Below are 18,888 nucleotides of genomic sequence, written 5' to 3' on the forward strand. Positions count from 1 at the left end.
CAATTTAAAACCTGGTTCCTAAATCTCTGTCTTACCATTATATAATCTATCTGAAACCTGTCAGTATCTCCTGGCTTCTTCCATGTATACAACCTTCTTTTATGATTCTTGAACCAAGTGTTAGCTATGATTAAGTTGTGCTCTGTGCAAAATTCTACCAGGCGGCTTCCTCTTTCATTTCTTAGCCACAATCCATATTTACCTACTACGTTTCCTTCTCTCCCTTTTCCTACTACTGAATTCCAGTCACCCATGACTATTAAATTTTCGTCTCCCTTCACTATCTGAATAATTTCTTTTATTTTGTCATACATTTCTTCAATTTCTTCGTCATCTGCAGAGATAGTTGGCATATAAACTTGTACTACTGTAGTAGGCATGGGGTTCGTGTCTATCTTGTCCACAACAATGCGTTCACTATGCTGTTTGTAGTAGCTATTATCCAAGTGAAATGTCAGCTACCATTTCTTTCTGTACAAATCCCTGAAAGGATTTTTAATTCTTATTGATTGCATATGTACTGAGGTATGAGTAATGTATGCAATAAACGGATTACGTGTATTGTGTACTGTAATGTGTGTTTTCTGAACAAACACATTGGGAAAGACGATGTACAACTACATATATGTGAAGAGAATTTGTATCCTCCATAGCACCAGTTAATACTGCTTTTCCAGAAAACCACTACACCTACACTTACACTTCAATATCTGCTGAAAATCCTCATTAATGCTCATAATGTTTTATATTATTGGTGCGATGCAATTCCATGAAACAAAGGCAAATTATAATTATGTTGATATCTGTTGCATAATACTTGGTAACCACCACCGGCTTACATATCTTGTCTTACTAAATCCACTCATCAAAGTTCCTTTAATGAAGGCACCTCCTATGCAACTTTTTAGGTAAGAGATTAACATATTTTTGTTTTTCATTTGAAGATTAGTACATGACACCTTTAATATTTCATTGGTATCCCTTTTTAACAAAGACTATACTTTTTACAGTTTTTTATAAGATCTGGGATTTTATGTTTTCGTATTCAATAATTTTTAATATAATTTAAGCTACACCATTTACCAGATATCCATTTAGATAATTTCATAGTCATTTTCCTCAAACAATGACCTACTAATGTACTGACTAATAAAATTTATGCTTTGAGTTTTAGAACTTATTTAATTTCTTTCAGTCACAGTTTGAGACAAACATTTAGTGATCTATCACTAATAGTCATTGCATTTATATCTTCTCTACGAAAGTTTCAGTTGACTTGAGAACAATGCAAACTACACTAATGTGGATGAAAGCAATAAGCACACTAATTAATGCATACCCATACAGAGCTTATACATACCTGACAAATAGTTTGCTGATTTCAGAATCATCATCCAGAAGCTCACAGTGGTTTACCAGTTCCAGGCACATGCCTTTCTGGCACAAGGCAGATTCACATGATGCTTAAAACAAAATGCCAATATAAGTGATGATACAGTATGTTATAATGATAAAAAGAGAGTTATATTTTTCTCAAATATTAAAATGCCTATTCTCCTAATTGGAAATTAAAAAACAGTGCTAAATAAACTCCCTCCGTTAAATTGGCTATTGAATAGAACCTATACCTTCAACAACATGTGAGAAAGTTTGGGAGAGGGGGGGGGGGCACAAAGTTTCTATATGCATTCATAGGTGCCTCTTGGTTTTTAGAGTGCAGGTTAGTTAGGGGTCACCATGCACTCTAAGGTCTTTCTCAAAAGTAGTAAGAGAGAAGCCATAACTATTACTTGGACAAATACTTTGTAATATGACGAGTGGAATGAGGACGTTCTCCAAGAATCAGGACAGTATGTAGTTTTCCAGGTTTCTTTAAAAAAATGAAGACTGTCTACACTTCTCTTTTACAGTGCTGTAACACATTACCTACAGCAGTGTCCAGTGCCCCAGACAGACATGTCAGATTCCAGGTGGAGAAGTAGTAGATGTATTCCTCATCATTATCAAAATAAATCCTAACATACATTCAGCTGTGCAATAAATCCATCTCACCTTGTACCAACTTTTTGAATATTCCTTTCTTCATTGCACCTTGGACAAGCTCTATCCCATACAAGATAACTCCTCAAGCAATTTACATAAACTGAATGTGACATACGCTGCCTTCCATCTACAACAGAAGCTTTGTAGCACTTAAACACTATAGCTTACATATCAAAGTGGTATGATCAACCTTTTAACACCACTGGCTGCAATAATAGAAGGAATGAACTACAGACAAATGACATGATGTCTGTCCAGAAAGGGATCTGTCACCAAGAAAAACACAGCATATCTTACAGACTGATCATGCGACACCAGCTAGCTGGCTGATTTAAGCACGAGTGGTCATAAGGTAACTTTCATTCTCTGCAAGTCAGCCAGTGTTGTATTCTGATCTAACCAACGATTCTATACAGAAGACGATCCCATACTCATGGACACTGCCAAATAGTGAAGCAGACTGCACTTATTGTTATGCAACTTGACTACTACTGTGTGTGAGGTAGTTAGAATGAGGTTAGCTTTGGCACTTACAGACTGGCCTACTTATTCAGCCAAGCAAATTAATTACTATAATGGTTTCCACCACCATCAATCAATGTTGCCATGTCTGTGTAACTATATTATAAACTCTTCTGTATTCGGTTAACTTGCAAGCACAATGAATTAGTTGTGCAAATACTTTAATTTTCTTTCAGTTTGTTGTTGTTGTGGTCTTCAGTCCTGAGACTGGTTTGATGCAGCTCTCAATGATACTCTATCCTGTGCAAGCTGCTTCATCTCCCAGTACCTACTGCAACCTACATCCTTCTGAATCTGCTTAGTGTAGTCATCTCTTGGTCTCCCTCTACGATTTTTACCCTCCACGCTGCCCTCCAATACTAAATTGGTGATCCCTTGATACCTAAGAACATGTCCTACCAACCGATCCCTTCTTCTGGTTAAGTTGTGCCACAAACTTCACTTCTCCCCAATCGTATTCAATACTTCCTCATTACTTATGTGATCTACCCATCTAATCTTCAGCATTCTTCGGTAGCACCACATTTCAAAAGCTTCTATTCTCTTCTTGTCCAAATTATTTATCGTCCATGTTTCACTTCCATACAAATACTTTCAGAAACGACTTCCTGACACTTAAATCTAAACTCGATGTTAACAAATTTCTCTTCTTCAGAAACGATTTTCCTTGCCATTGCCAGTGTACATTTTATATCCTCTCTACTTCGACCATCATCAGTTATTTTGCTCCCCAAATAGCAAAACTCCTTTACTACTTTAATTGTCTCATTTCCTAATCTAATTCCCTCAGTATCACCCGGCTTAATTCGACTACATTCCACTATCCTCGTTCTGCTTTTGTTGATGTTCATCTTATATCGTCCTTTCAGGACACTATACATTCCGTTCAAATGCTCTTCCAAGTCCTTTGCTGTCTCTGACAGAATTACAATGTCATCGGCGAACCTCAAAGTTTTTATTTCTTCTCCCTGGATTTTAATACCTACTCCGAATTTTTCTTTTGTTTCCTTTACTGCTTGCTCAACATACAGATTGAATAACATCGGGGAGAGGCTACAACCCTGTCTCACTCCCTTCCCAACCACTGCTTCCCTTTCATCCTCGACTCTTATAACTGCCATCTGGTTTCTGTACAAATTGTAAATAGCCTCTCTCTCCCTGTATTTTACCCCTGCCACCTTCAGAATTTCAAAGAGAGTATTCCAGTCAACATTGTCAAAAGCTTTCTCTAAGTCTACAAATGTAGGTTTGCCCTGCTTTAATCTAGCTTCTAAGATAAGTCATAGGGTCAGTATTACCTCACGTGTTCCAACATTTCTACGGAATCCAAACTGATCTTCCCCGAGGTCTGCTTCTACTAGTTTTTCCATTCGTCTGTAAAGAATTTGCGTTAGTATTTTGCAGCTGTCACTTATTAAACTGATTGTTCGGTAATTTTCACATCTGTCAACACCTGCTTTCTTTGGAATTGAAATTATTATATTTTTCTTGAAGTCTGAGGGTATTTCGCCTGTCTCGTACATCTTGCTCACCAGATGGTAAAGTTTTGTCAGGACTGGCTCTCCCAAGGCCGTCAGTAGTTCCAGTGGAATGTTGTCTACTCCGGGGGCCTTGTTTCGACTCAGGTCTTTCAGTGCTCTGTCAAACTCTTCACGCAGTATCATATCTCCCATTTCATCATCATCTACATCCTCTTCAATTTCCATAATATTGCCCTCAAGTACATCACCCTTGTATAGATCCTCTATATACTCCTTCCACCTTTCTGCTTTCCCTTCTTTGCTAAGAACTGGGTTTCCATCTGAGCTCTTGATGTTCATACAAGTGGTTCTCTTACCTCCAAAGGTCTCTTTAATTTTCCTGTAGGCAGTATCTATCTTACCCCTAGTGAGATAAGCCTCTAAATCCTTACATTTGTCCTCTAGCCATCCCTGCTTAGCCATTTTGCACTTCCTGTCGATCTCATTTTTGAGACGTCTGTATTCCTTTTTGTCTGCTTCATTTTCTGCATTTTTATGTTTTCTCCTTTCCATCAATTAAATTCAATATTTCTTCTGTTACCCAAGGATTTCTACTAGCCCTCGTCTTTTTACCTACTTGATCCTCTGCTGCCTTTACTACTTCATGCCTCAAAGCTACCCATTCTTCTTCTTTTGTATTTCTTTCCCCCATTTCTGTCAATTGCTCCCTTATGCTCTCCCTGAAACTCTGTACAATCTCTGGTTCTTTTAGTTTATCCGGATCCCATCTCCTTATATTCCCACCTTTTTGCAGTTTCTTCAGTTTTAATCTACAGGTCATAACCAACAGATTGTGGTCGGAGTCCACATCTGCCCCTGGAAATGTCTTACAATTTAAAACCTGGTTCCTAAATCTCTGTCTAACTATTATATAATCTATCTGAAACCTGTCAGTATCTCCAGGCGTCTTCCATGTATACAGCCTTCTTTTATGATTTTTGAACCAAGTGTTAGTTATGATTAAGTTGTGCTCTGTGCAAAAGTCTACCAGGCGGCTTCCGCTTTCATGTCTTTGCCCCAGTCTATATTCACCTACTACGTTTCCTTCTCTCCCTTTTCCTACTACTGAATTCCAGTCACCCATGACTATTAAATTTTCGTCACCCTTTACTATCTGAATTATTTCTTTTATTTCATCATACATTTCTTCAATTTCTTCATCATCTGCAGAGCTAGTTGGTATATAAACTTGTACTACTGTAGTAGGTGTGGGCTTCGTATCTATCTTGGCCACAAGAATGCGTTCACTATGCTGTTTGTAGTAGCTTACCCGCATTCCTATTTTCCTATTCATTATTAAACCTACTCCTGCATTACCCCTATTTGATTGTGTGTTTATAATCCTATAGTCAACTGACCAGAAGTCTTGTTCCTCCTGCCACAGAACTTCACTAATTCCCACTATATCTAACTTTAACCTATCCATTTCCCTTTTTAAATTTTCTAACCTACCTGCCCGATTAAGGAATCTGACATTCCACGCTCCGATCCACAGAACGCCAGTTTTCTTTCTCCTGATAGTGACATCCTCTTGAGTAGTCCCCGTCCAGAGAGCTGAATGGGGGACTATTTTACCCCCGGAATATTTTTCCCAAGAGGACGCCATCATCATTTAATCATACAGTAGAGCTGCATCCCCTCGGGAAAAATTACGGCCGTAGTTTCCCTTTGCTTTCAGCCGTTCGCAGTACCAGCACAGCAAGGCCGTTTTGGTTATTGTTACAAGGCCAGATCAGTCAATCATCCAGACTGTTGCCCCTGCAACTACTGAAAAGGCTGCTGCCCCTCTTCAGGAACCACACGTTTGTCTGGCCTCTCAACAGATACCCCTCCGTTGTGGTTGCACCTACGGTATGGCTATCTGTATCGCTGAGGCACGCAAGCCTCCCCACCAACGGCAAGGTCCTTGGTTCATGGGGGGTCTTTCAGTTTATTTGTTGTGAAATAATTGAGTTTTGTTTCAGGTTTTAGTGAATTTATACAAATATAATATATAACTGTAGTCTTGAAGCGTGAGTAGCAAAATTGGCAACGGGGATGTTACTTTTGTATCAATGACCATTATCATGGATGCAAAGTTTTTTGAAGTGTGGCAGCAACAACACAATCAACATCAGGAACTGGTAAAGTTTTTGATGAGTTCAACATCGCAACAGGAAGATTGGAAACTGTATCAAAATGGTAAATGCTGAATTTTTGGACAAGTGATTAAGTTTCTTGACCACGGATGGGCTTATTTGCTGACAACCAATCCTCAGCTGCATAACTTAGTGGAAAAGTTGATTCCACTGTTGAACTCACCTATGCTGCCTCTTTTAGATATTTTTGCCTTACTTTCAGAACATTTTTCAACCAAAATGCCTGTAGCAGCAGACCGTTTAAGAGTTTTTGCAACATCACAAATCTCATTCTGAAAGCTATGCTTTGTGGATCGCCGACATTCAACATTTAAGCAGAAAATGTACCAATTTATGTATACATGTGGACAATCCTATGCTAAAAGTATAATATGATATGCCACAATCTGTCTGTCCCCTGACACAGAAGCGCGTATACAGACTTTATTTAGCTGGGCCCCTATTTAACAGAAGTGTTACGCACTGCATGTGCTTTTAAAATATCACAGTATGCTCAGCAGACTTTTCCATTGATTTCCAAACCTGTACTATGGTCCAGTAAGAACACACTCAATGTATTAGACTTCAACATTGGATCCTAATGTGATAAATATGTCTGTCTGTGTGGCAGCCCTCCAGCTCCATTCTACATACATCATTCTGAACTAACAGTGGCAGTGGTTTTGTTACTCGGATATTGCCTTACCTGGTGGCTACAGATCCACCTGGCACACTTTTCATGTGAACACATACTCTGCATTGGGGTTTTCAATTCAACATTCATTCCACATTTTGTGCCCTGTGAATCAGTAGACACTATCCACTCTTAATTTGCACCATTGTTTGAGCCAGAGTTAGGGAAGCAACTGAACTTTCATGCCCACATAATGTTGGAGCCATTGGCTGGGTAATATCTCTTTAAAGCATGTCAAATCCTACTAGCTCTCCAGGATGAAGTTCAGCTAGAAGTGGATAGACGAAAACAATAACAAGTTTTTTCCCCCACCCCTTTTATCCAGTGGACCTCTCTTTTGATAGCAGGATGAAAGACAGGTAGCTTCCTTCCCTTTTGTAGTGATTCTGAACTTATAGTAAATGCTCAAGTAGAAGTAGACTGATATCCAATACTGTCCTAGAGGAGCTCTTTTCTAATTTTCCTGAGGGTCAACAATTTTTCCAAAACTGTGTCACTGGTCATGTGTGTGTGAGTTGTGCTTGTATGGGGTTTTTCTAGTTTGAAAGAAAATCTTTTGGCAAAAAGCTTAAACACCTTTTTGTTGTGCCTATCAACAACGCAATGTCTCCTCTACCTCTTTTTATCCCTTTCATAATATTATCTTAAGCTTGCCTAGATTTGGAAATCATTATTATTTTGGAAGTTGTGCGAGGATGTTGACAATTTCATTGTGGGGAGACGTGTGTGAAGTCAGAGTTGAAGGTAGTAAGTAGGTTAACATGCCCAGTTGCAAAGAAATGTGTCTAAAAGAAAATGATTTTTGTGTCTATGGCTTATTCTGTTAACATTTTGTGTACAGAAATGTGAGAAGTAGCATATGAAAAGATTCATGTCTTTAATAGAAACAGAAAATGATGTAAAGCAGAATTAGTATTTGTGCCCTCAGGGGAGCATACCGTATTTTCTCGAACTTAAGCTGCATTTTTTTTCTGGTTTTTGTAATCCAAAAAACCGCCTGGGGCTTAGAATCGAGTGCAAAGTAAGCGGAAGTTCTGAAAAATGTTGGTAGGTGCCTCCACAACTAACTTCTGTTGTCGAATATATGTAGTGCTACACAGGCATGTTTTGCAAGCACAAAGATAAATACTTGTGTCAAAACCTCTGCATCAGTGAATAAATTTAAAAAAAGGTAGAAGACGAGCTTTTTTTTCTCCGCCCCGAGTTTCGACCACTGTATTCTCATACATTATCCAACAAAGTAAATAGAAATTCTGTATTGTTCATCTTCGAACGTAACGGCCTTTCAAATATTTGTAGCAACAAAAATAAATTTCTTAACACAAAAATACCAACAATGCACAAGACTTTAGGATTGTTGCACGAGTTGATACGCTGGGGCTCATTAAGATTTCACATAGCGCACCTATTGCTTTGTGGAATTTTGTGAAGTGCTTGTTGGTGTTAGTGAACCATAATGAAGTGCTTTCATTATAGTGCCTAAGTCAAGAGGGGAGTTATTTCTTTTTTGGAACAAAGTTCTAATCGTGCTGCAGGACTGCTATACAAGATTGATGAGAGCAACGTCAGTCGATGGCGACTACAGAGGGACAAGTTATTTGAATGTTCAAGTAGCAGGAAAGCATTTAGTGGGCCAAAGTGTGGCCGATATGATGCATTAGAAGTGATTTTTAAATGATTTGTTAAGGAACAGCATCAGAAATTCCTGCCTGTGAACGCCGAAATTTTAAAAATTATGGCACATGAAATTGCTAGAGAGCAAAAAAACAAAAATTTTAAAGCTAATCGCAGCTGGATTGATCTGTTTATGAAGCGCTGGGATTTTTCACATGGGAGGCGAACTTCAGTTGCACAGAAGCTGCCGAAAAATTATGAAGAAAAACTTGTGGAATTTCAGTGCTTCATAATAAGGCAGCACACAGAAAAGCAATACCTTCTTGGTCAGATAGGAAATGCTGACCAAACTCCCGTATATTTTGACATGCCATTAAATTATATGGTTGACGTCAAAGGAAAGAAAGACTTAAGTGTTGTTACATCAGGGGGGTGAAAAAGAGTGAGAGTGTGAGCAGGAAAGCGCCGGTAGACAGGCACAATAAATAAAACACACAAACACTCACACAGAATTTCTAGCTTTCGCAACCGACGGTTGCTTCTTCAGGAAAGAGGGAAGGAGAGGGAAAGACGAAAGGATGTGGGTTTTAAGGGAGAGGCTAAGGAGTCATTCCAATCCCGGGAGCGGAAAGACATACCTTAGGGGGAAAAAAGGACAGGTGTACACTCACACACACACACATATCCATCCACACATACACAGACACAAGCAGACATTTGTAAAGGCAAAGTGTGTTCCCGGAGTCCGCCGCCTGCAACTGCAACTGAAGAAGTAAGAAACAAAGTCCGATGTCCTGCACAACGTTTCTAGTAGCTCAATCACGAGCATATGTAGGATAATCTGACAGATCCAGTTCATTAAATAAAAAAGGAAGCCGACAATAGAGGGCATCAACCCCTATTGGCAAATGTATAAAAAAACACTGATTGAACATAAGAGTTGGCAAAGACGTTAATTGTGAATGCGTGCAGGGAGGGTAGGGGGTGGGGGGCAGACAAACAGAGGGACTTTCATTCAATTATTTGTACATGATTTTTGTTTACTCTTACACTCTCTCGTATGTAGAAACACAATGAAGATGTGTGATTTTACATATGAAGTACAGCGAGCTGTAGGTATCATGTGTGTGCATGAATAATATTATATGTAGAAACAGTATCAAGTTTTTTTTATTTATTGAAGTAAGTGAAAAAACATATAAGGAAGGGATTCTTGATTACGACAAGTGCCAGTGATCCCGGAGTCCGCCGCCTGCAACTGCAACTGAAGAAGTAAGAAACGAAGTCCGATGTCCTGCACTACATTTCTAGTAGCTCAATCACATTGTATCAGTTTAAAGGGTGTTGTCATATGCATATTTAGTAATAATATTTATTTATTTTTATTGCAATGCACAGCCAAGTGATTATTCCAGTTACTTGTAGCATCTAAAATACTCGAGATACATCCGACTTTTGAAAGAATATCATCCACTCAATCAGAAAGTCCAAAATATATTAAAGGCTGATAAATGAGGGAACTACCACACAACTGAGGTTAATAGTTCATGCGTACAACTTTTTGACAAGAAAAATTTACAGAAGACTAGAAAAGAAAACTGAGGATCTGTCAGATAATGATTAGTTTGTCTTCAGCAAAGGCAAAAGAGGCATAGTTCTGATGTTGCATTAGACCATAGAAACAAGATTTGAGAAAAATCAAGACACTTTCATACAATTTATAAATCTTGAAAAAGCATTTAACAATGTAAAATGGTTTGAGATGTTTGGAATTATCAGAAAAATAGGTATAAGCTACAGGTAATAATGGAAAATATACAATACATACAAGAAACAAGTGCTAACTATTAGAATGGAAGAGAGAGACAATAGCTCTGATTAAAAATGGTATATGGCACTGATGCACTCTTCTTCTCTACTGTTTAACCTGTACATTGAAGTAGCAGTGAAGGGAGTTTCAGAACTGGGATCAAAATTTAAGGTCAATGATGAGATTAACTTATGTTATTCCCAACCTCAGCGAATGTGAAGAATTAAAGGAGTTGCTGAACTGGATGACTAGCTTACTATGCACAGATAGTGACTGGGAGCAAAGCAAACCAATACAAATGTAATGAGGAATGTCAAAAATGAGATTATCGATAAAGTTTCCATCAAAATTGATAAGCTCATGGCAGAAAAAGTGGTAGAATTATCCTACCTTGGAATCAAAACAAAGACTAGCGTAGACAAAGCATGCATTCTTCTAAACAAATTCTACAAGTACCAATAGCACTATATCAGGGCACAGGAGTGAGTGAGTGAGTGAGTGAGTGAGTGAGAGAGAGAGAGAGAGAGAGAGAGAGAGAGAGAGAGAGAGAGAGAGAGAGAGAGAGAGAGAGAGATATTTTATTTTACTCCAGCTTGCCAAAGGGAAGCTAGCAAGTTTTCTTTCTTTTGCAAGTGCCTATCGACAACTGAACACTTCTTCCAGTATGAAATATAGGCCTTAATTTGAGGCAGAAATTTCTAACAATGTATGTCTGGAACACAGGATTTTATGGAAGTGAATCTTTGACTGTGAGGAAAATGGAAAAAAGGAGGATTGAAGCACTTGAAATATCATGTTACCAAAGGATGCTAAAAAGTATGTGGACTGGTAAGATAAGAAATGAGGATGACATGACTTTTAAGCCATGAAGGTATTGGAGCTCATGGTAACATGTATATAAGAGTCCAAGTATGAAGAAATGTGAAGTCATAAATATAATTTACACAATCAATTAAAACCAAAAGCAGATAATGAAATTGCTTAAAGAAAGTAGCGTAGGAAAACAGGCGTATGATAAAGGAAAAGCTTCAAAATGAGACATTTTTAATGGTTAGCATCCAGTCCCAGCATAATGAATGAGTGGATATTTGTTCCTAATGCACTGGGTACAGTTTGGAATGGTAAATGAAAATTTGGAAAGAGCTAACTTAATTCCTGCTGTAGTACAAAACGGAGGGCAAATTTATAGCTAAATTACAATTTGCATTCTCATTTGTGAAGACTAAATCCATAGTTCTGCAGTTTGATTCCCCATAACCCCTACAATTTTTATGACTTATTTTATCTCTGACAATGTATGTTAGTGTTAAAAATTATAAGTTGCAATGTGGATCAGATTCCATTTTACACTGTAGCCCCAGTGTACCTGGCTGGGTCATTCAGTTCAGAGATTGGGTGGAAGGCAAAGTATACCACCTCCAGGACGACAACGCTCAGTAGTAGAGCACTCTGCTCTGCAAATAAATTTTCAGGTTGATTAAAGATTCTTTCTTTCCTTTTTTTGCGTGGAAAGACAGTGGACTTTACCAAAATCTAAACATCCTGACATGTACATATTATACGCTGGAGAAGGGTGTATCCTCTCACTGACCTAGGCGTCCCCATGTTACAAGGAAGAACTCTATTTGGAGTTTTGTTAAGAACACTTAATCTCATCTCATTGGTTGAAAGAAGTTGTAATCGAATCAGCATAAAAAAATCCCTGCCACCTGCGGTAGGCTGCATACAGAAGCTTTGTGGCCCACCTAAACCAATTACGTAATGCCATTTTGTAAAGGTCTCTAAGACAAAATCTACGTGTTGTCGCAGTTATAAAGATGACTACTGCTTTTGCTGGTAGCCATCAGTGATAGGCATCTGAAAGCTGGCAACAGCACTGCTATATTGTGAGGATCTTTTCCGCCGAGTTGACTATAGTTATGCCAAAACTGTGTTGTTGACTTTGCTGACTACAGACCGTCATTCTTCAATTACAGCCACTCATCTCCCCATCAGTTCTGACATCTTAACTCAGTCATGTGATAACTGAAAGAAAGGGAATTTCACTTTATGCTACAACATGAATTGTGCATGTACTGTAGGAGAATCAACTGTTTCTTAATAGTTACTACTGTAAAACTCTTGAGAAAAATCCTACCAGTTTTCAACAAATACGATAATATAAGAAAGATGTGAAAAGTAAAGCAGTCACCCACTGGAAGGATCACTTAGCCACCACATTAGCTTACTATAAATTTTTCTACTGAAGGTATAACTTTGCCATTCTCAGAACTGAGAGTGCATTCATCCAGCCAGCAATAACGGCACCTGCAACTTCATGTCCATTTCATATATGACTTATAGCATTTTTATCACAAGTACAATTCACTCCACAAATCTATTTATTTAAATCTCCTCCTCATATGTATCTTGGCATCTGAGTGACCTACCCCTCCTTTTTAACCTTCCCTAACCTATCCCCCTCTCATTCCCTAGGAAAGAACTGATAGTTCTGATAACTGGGACACTGTTGTGTTCTTTTGTGTGTGACTAACAGCAATACTAAATATTTCACCTTCTGAAGCTAAATATGGCCAGCAATTGTGTAACATAATTTAACTCAATTCTTATTATTTTTCAGAATGCCATTCACAACATACTATAGTAATAAGCGAAACAATTACAGAACACCTGATTTTTAAGAAAACAGATCAAATATGCAAAAAATTACTCACAACCAATAAGAGATTCAGGGGAAGGCACTGGACCCATTTCCTCCAGTAGTTCACATAATGGGTCCATAGGATCAGGTGCAATCTGAGACAAATATTTTACTAACAGCTCATGTGTGTCGCACATTTCCTGAAAGTAAAAAACCAAAGATTTGTAAAACATATAGAATTACAACTAAAAAATAGACACAAAAGGGAACAACAAATAGACAGCACAAGAATGTGTGTTAAAACAAGTAAATACTCCTTAATCACTGGAAAAAATATACAGGCAGTACTGGATTGAACAACACTTCAAACAGCATAAGTTATTCCAGAGAGTAAAAATAAATATCTACACTGCTAACTGACTAATCCAGTTCACAATTTACAATCCTACTGCTGGCTGCCATCTAAGAGATTCCAGGGGCAACAAAATTTTGATTTTCAATACTTTGTATAATTACTGACCAAATTAAAAAATTTAAAATGCTATCATAATCCACTCTAAGAGGTATACCCTTATGGTAAAGGTTTAACACAGTAACACAAGTATTACAGTAAGAAACTGTGTACATGTTCTGAGACAGCATAACTCATTGCATGCATATTAGCCTGACTATACCCATTCAGTATTTGAGAATGAGAGCACTTAGCAACTGCCAACCAACCATTTCTAAACTTTTACTTGCTTACATGCTTGACGTTAAATATTCAACACAGTAACTCATTTGTAAAGTTATTAGTTATCTGGAGCTGTTTCATACAAGGAGGTTTGATTCTTTAAACAATTGTGGGTTTACTACTACTGGTCTAAGCGTGGACAAACAAACAAATATGCCACAAGTAATTATCACAATAAACAAACAACTTACAGAAAAACAGAAAATTATAACATAAGCTCTAACAGGAAAAAGTTCTTTTAAGAGATGAAATGATGCTGATTTGATAGCTAATTCTGACAGTAGCATTTACTCATCTAAATGCAACAAAACTCAGTTCAATTTATCATTTATACTAGCATTGGTCATGAAGTGATTTTTCTGGAGATTGTGATTTTGAGCTATTTCAGTTGAAGGGACCAACTTCCTCCAGCTGAAACGAAAGACAAGAAATCCAAACAGGCAGATCGAGCCAATTACATTCTATTTTTGTCACAAATTGTTGCTACATTTATATGCAAAATTAAAAAGTTTTGAGTTTGTACGAGCTGCTGAGAACCAAGGTGGTCCAAATCAAAAAATTGTAAACTGAGTGGTATAACTAAAAAACTACAAACGATGCACGGAAATTTGTTGTGCAGAAGTGGTATAATAACAACTCCAACTGGAGCTGCTTGAGAGTGGCAAATGCGTTCCTCCTCTCACTCCAGAGTGAACCGTTTTCGCAGCAATAGTTATATAAATCAAGTGGAAATGCCATGTGGTCATGTTGTTCTGTGTTGCTTTGCATGTTAATTTATGATCTAAAATAGAAAGGCATTGCAATAGTGCTAGCAAGTATTAGCATTGTTTTCTTTTTTTAGATATGTAATATCCATATGTTATTAAAGCAGAAAGTTTGCACTCCATGTTGAGGTCTGGGTTAAACTCTACATGAATCAAGCAGTGATGTCTCACATTAAATACATAAACCATTCATTGTGCTCTTATAACAACAAAAATAATCAATTATTGATAAAATTATTTCACTAAATAGATAAAAAAAAAATCTACACACCAAGCAGTGGCAGAACACACGCATGTAAAGAAGACTGTTGCAACTGGCAAGCTTTTGGAGGCAGTGGCTCCTCCTTCAGGTAGAAGGGTTGAAGGGGAAGGAAGAAGGGTGCAGGAAAAGGACTGGAGAGGACTGGGAAAAAGGGTAACTTTGGGAAAGTCATCCAGAACCATGGATTAGGGGACACTTCCCATACGGGATAAGAAGGAGAGTTTTATTGTTGGGAACTGCATCGGATGAGATTTGAAAACCTGAGAGCTTACAAGTGGAAGACAGGGTAATATGCAAGACAGAGATTACTACTAAAACATCGCGCACAAGTTAATAAAAGAGTGAGAAACTAAGTGCTTTGTACATAACAGAGATGGGAGAGGTGGTGAAAAATAGACAGTGAAAGATGTAGGAAATTAAAATAGTGTGAAGCAAAGAGTAGTTAAAGTGAAGAAAAGCTGAGACAGAAGAAATTAACATATATTAAGGCCAGGTGGGTGGTGAGAACTAAGGACATGTTGTAGTGCTAGTTCCCACCTGCAGAGTTCTGAGAAACTGGTGTCTGGGGGAACAATCCAGATGGTGCAGGTGATGAAACGCGCTGAAGTCATAAATGTCATGTTGCAGAGATGGCTCTGTAACAGGATATTGCGAGTTGCCAGTGTATACCCTCTGCCTATATCCATTCATTCCAATTAATAATATGGTGGGAGTCATGCCGATGTAGGAGGCTGAACAGTGTTTATATACTAGCTGGTATATGACGTGTTGTTTTGGAGGTGGCTCTCCCTTTGATACTACATGTTTTGCCAGTTGCAGGGTTATTATAGGTGGTGGTAGGAGGGCGCATAGGGCAAGTCTTGCAGAGATGGGTGCAGAAGGAGTATAGCGCCTGACAAGAATATTGCAGAGATTGGGATGGTGACAGAAAGCTATTCTAGGTCCAATGGGCAAAATTTCAGACCAAATGGATCTCATTTCTGGGCATGATTTTAGGAAATCTTGGCCCTGTCAAAGTAGCTAATTAACACATTCCAGACCAGGATAACACTAAGTCACCAATGGCATGTTTTGTGGAGTGATCAGCAGTCCCAGGATTGGACATAATGGCCCAGGAAATCCTGCTTTTTAACTAGGTTGGTGGGGTAATTACGTGCAGTGAAGGCTGAGGTGAGAATGGTGGTATATTGCTGTAAAGAGTCTGCATCCAAACAAATACGTTTGCCTCAGAAAGGATGTGACAACCATCAAAATGTAAGTACCAACATCCCCCACATACATGGTCTGTCAGCTGCTGAACGTTTCCTCAATCAGTGCCCACCTGATTCCAAACGTATGACATCCTTCTTACTCACCTTAATCAACTTTATATTTACCAACAACTACTTCATCTTTGAGGGGAAAACATACAAACAGATCAGGCATGACAACCACCAGATTATTAATTGGGATAAATGGACATAGGCAGAGGGTATACACTGGAATCTCGCAATATCCTGTTACAGAGCCATCTCTGTAACATGACATTTGTGACTTCAGTGCGTTTCATCATATGCACCATCTGGATTCTTCCTCCAGACACCAGTTTCTCATAACTCTACAGGTGGGAACTAGCACTACAACATGTCCTTGGTTCTCCCCACCCACCTGGCCTTAATATATGTTAATTTCTTCTGTCTCAACTTTTCTTCACTTTAACTACTCTTTGCTTCACACTATTTTAATTTCCTACATCTTTCACTGTCTTTCCTGTCTATTTTCCACAACCTCTCCCACCTCTGTTACGTACAAAGCACTTAGTTTCTCATTCTTATTAACTTGTGCACGATGTTTTAGTAGTAATCTGTAATCTCTGTCTTGCATATTACCCTGTCTTCCACCTTTAAGCTCTCAGGTTTTCAAATCTCATCCAATGCAGTTCCCAACAATAAAACTTTCCTTCTCATCCCGCATGGGAAGTCTCCCCTAACCCATGGTTCTGGATGACTTTCCTAAAATCTACCCTTTTTCCTAGACCTCTCCAGTCCTTTTCCTTCAGCCTTCTTCCTTCTCCTTCAACCCTTCTGCCTGAAGAAGGAGCCACTGGCTCCGAAAGCTTGGCAGTCACAACAGTCTTTCACATGTGTGTATTCTGCCGCCATTTGGTGAGTAGATATTTAACTATCCAATTAAATAATTTGAATATAATAGAGAGAAACATTCCATGTGGGAAAAATATATGTAAAAACAAAGATGATGTTACTTACCAAACGAAAGCACTGGCAGGTTGGTAGACATACAAACAAGCACAAACATATGCACAAAATTCAAGATTTCACAACCAACGGTTACTTCATCAGGAAAGAGGGAAGGAGAGGGGAAGACAAACGGATGTGGGTTTTAAGGGAGATGGTAAGGAGTCATTCCAATCCCTGGAGCAGAAAGACTTACCTTAGGGGGAAAAAAGGACAGGTATACACATGCGCGCGCGCACCCACACACACACACACACACACACACACACACACACACACATCCATCTGCACATATCCAGCCATAAGCAGATAGACATATGTAAATGCAAAGAGTTTGGGCAGAGATGTCAGTTGAGGTGGAAGTACAGAGGCAAAGATGTTGTTGAAAGACACGCGAGGTATGAGTGGGTGCAATTTTAATTTAGTGGAGGTTGAGGCCTGGTGGGTAATGGGAAGAGGATGTATTGAAGGGCAAGTTCCCATCTCCGGAGTTCTGATAGGTTGGTGTTAGTGGGAAGTATCCAGATAAACAGGACAGTGTTACACTGTGCCAAGATGTGCTGGCCGTGCACCAAGACATGTGTAGCCACAGGGTGATCCTCATTACCAACAAACACTGTCTGCATGTGTCCATTCATGCGAATGGACAGTTTGTTGCTGGTCATTCCCACATAGAATGCTTCACAGTGTAGGCAGGTCAGTTGGTAAATCACGTGGGTGCTTTCACACGTGGCTTTGCCTTTGATCGTGTACACCTTCCGGCTTACATGACTGGAGTAGGTGGTGGTGGGAGGGTGCATGGGACAGGTTTTACACTGGGGGGCGGGTACAAGGGTAGGAGCCAGAGGGTAGGGAAGGTGGTTTGGGGATTTCATAGGAATGAACTAAGAGGTTACGAAGGTTAGGTGGACGGGGGAAAGACACTCTTAGTGGAGTGGGTTGAATTTCAGGAAGGATGGATCTCATTTCTGAGCAGGATTTGAGGACGTCGTATCCCTGCTGGAGAGCCACATTCAGAGTCTGATCCAGTCCCGGAAAGTATCGTGTCACAAGTGGGGCACTTTTGGGGTTCTTCTGTGGAAGGTTCTGGGTTTGAGGGGATGAGGAAGTAGCTCTGGTTATTTGCTTCTGTACCAGGTCGGGAGGGTAGTTGCGGGATGCGAAAGCTGTTTTCAGGTTGTTGGTGTAATGGTTCAGGGATTCCAGACTGGAGCAGATTCGTTTGCCACGAAGACCTAGGCTGTAAGGAAGGGACTGTTTGATGTGGAATGAGTAGCAGCAGTCATAATGGAGTTACTGTTGCTTGTTGGTGGGTTTGATGTGGACGGACGTGTGAAGCTGGCCATTGGAGAGATGGAGGGCTGTTCCCTTTTATTGTTTGTATGTCTGGCCTTCGGAAGTGAAGTAGTTGTGGGTCAGGATGAAGCTGGCTAAGGTAATGAAGAAAGAGGTTTTAGGTAGGGTGGCAGGTGACCGGCGTGAAAGGAAGTGCTCCATCGCAGCAAGGCCCTGGACGTGCGGAATATTTGTGTATAGGGAAGTGGCTTCAATGGTTACAAGGATGGTTTCCGGGGGTAACAGATTGGGTAAGGATTCCAGGCGTTCGAGAAAGTGGTTGGTGTCTTTGATGAAGGATGGGAGACTGCATGTAATGGGTTGAAGGTGTTGATCTACATAGGCAGAGATACGTTCTGTGGGGGCTTGGTAACCAGCTACAACGGGGCGGCCAGGATGATTGGGTTTGTGAATTTTAGGAAGAAGGTAGAAGGTTGGGGTGCGGGGTGTCGGTGGGGTCAGGAGGTTGATGGAGTCAGGTGAAAGGTTTTGTAGGGGGCCTAAGGTTCTGAGGATTCTTTGAAGCTCCGCCTGGACATCAGGAATGAGATTACCTTGGCAAACTTTGTATGTAGTGTTGCCTGAAAGCTGACACAGTC

General features: G+C 39.4%; 1 protein-coding gene across 3 annotated transcripts in view; it reads right to left on the minus strand.

The window, feature by feature from the left end:
• Window positions 1–18,888, minus strand: part of LOC126268335 (ras GTPase-activating-like protein IQGAP1) — a 345,429-nt gene that overhangs the window by 78,918 nt on the left and 247,623 nt on the right. For all 3 annotated transcript variants that reach the window (XM_049973901.1, XM_049973902.1, XM_049973903.1), the window contains 2 exons: window positions 13,035–13,161; window positions 1,361–1,463 (listed from right to left, as the gene is read on the minus strand). In XM_049973901.1, coding sequence (XP_049829858.1) covers window positions 1,361–1,463; window positions 13,035–13,161 — 230 coding nt within the window. The remainder of the gene's footprint in view (window positions 1–1,360; window positions 1,464–13,034; window positions 13,162–18,888) is intronic.

Source organism: Schistocerca gregaria, chromosome 1 (genome assembly GCF_023897955.1).
Source record: "Schistocerca gregaria isolate iqSchGreg1 chromosome 1, iqSchGreg1.2, whole genome shotgun sequence".
In the NCBI taxonomy this organism is placed as follows: Eukaryota; Metazoa; Arthropoda; class Insecta; order Orthoptera; family Acrididae; genus Schistocerca; species Schistocerca gregaria.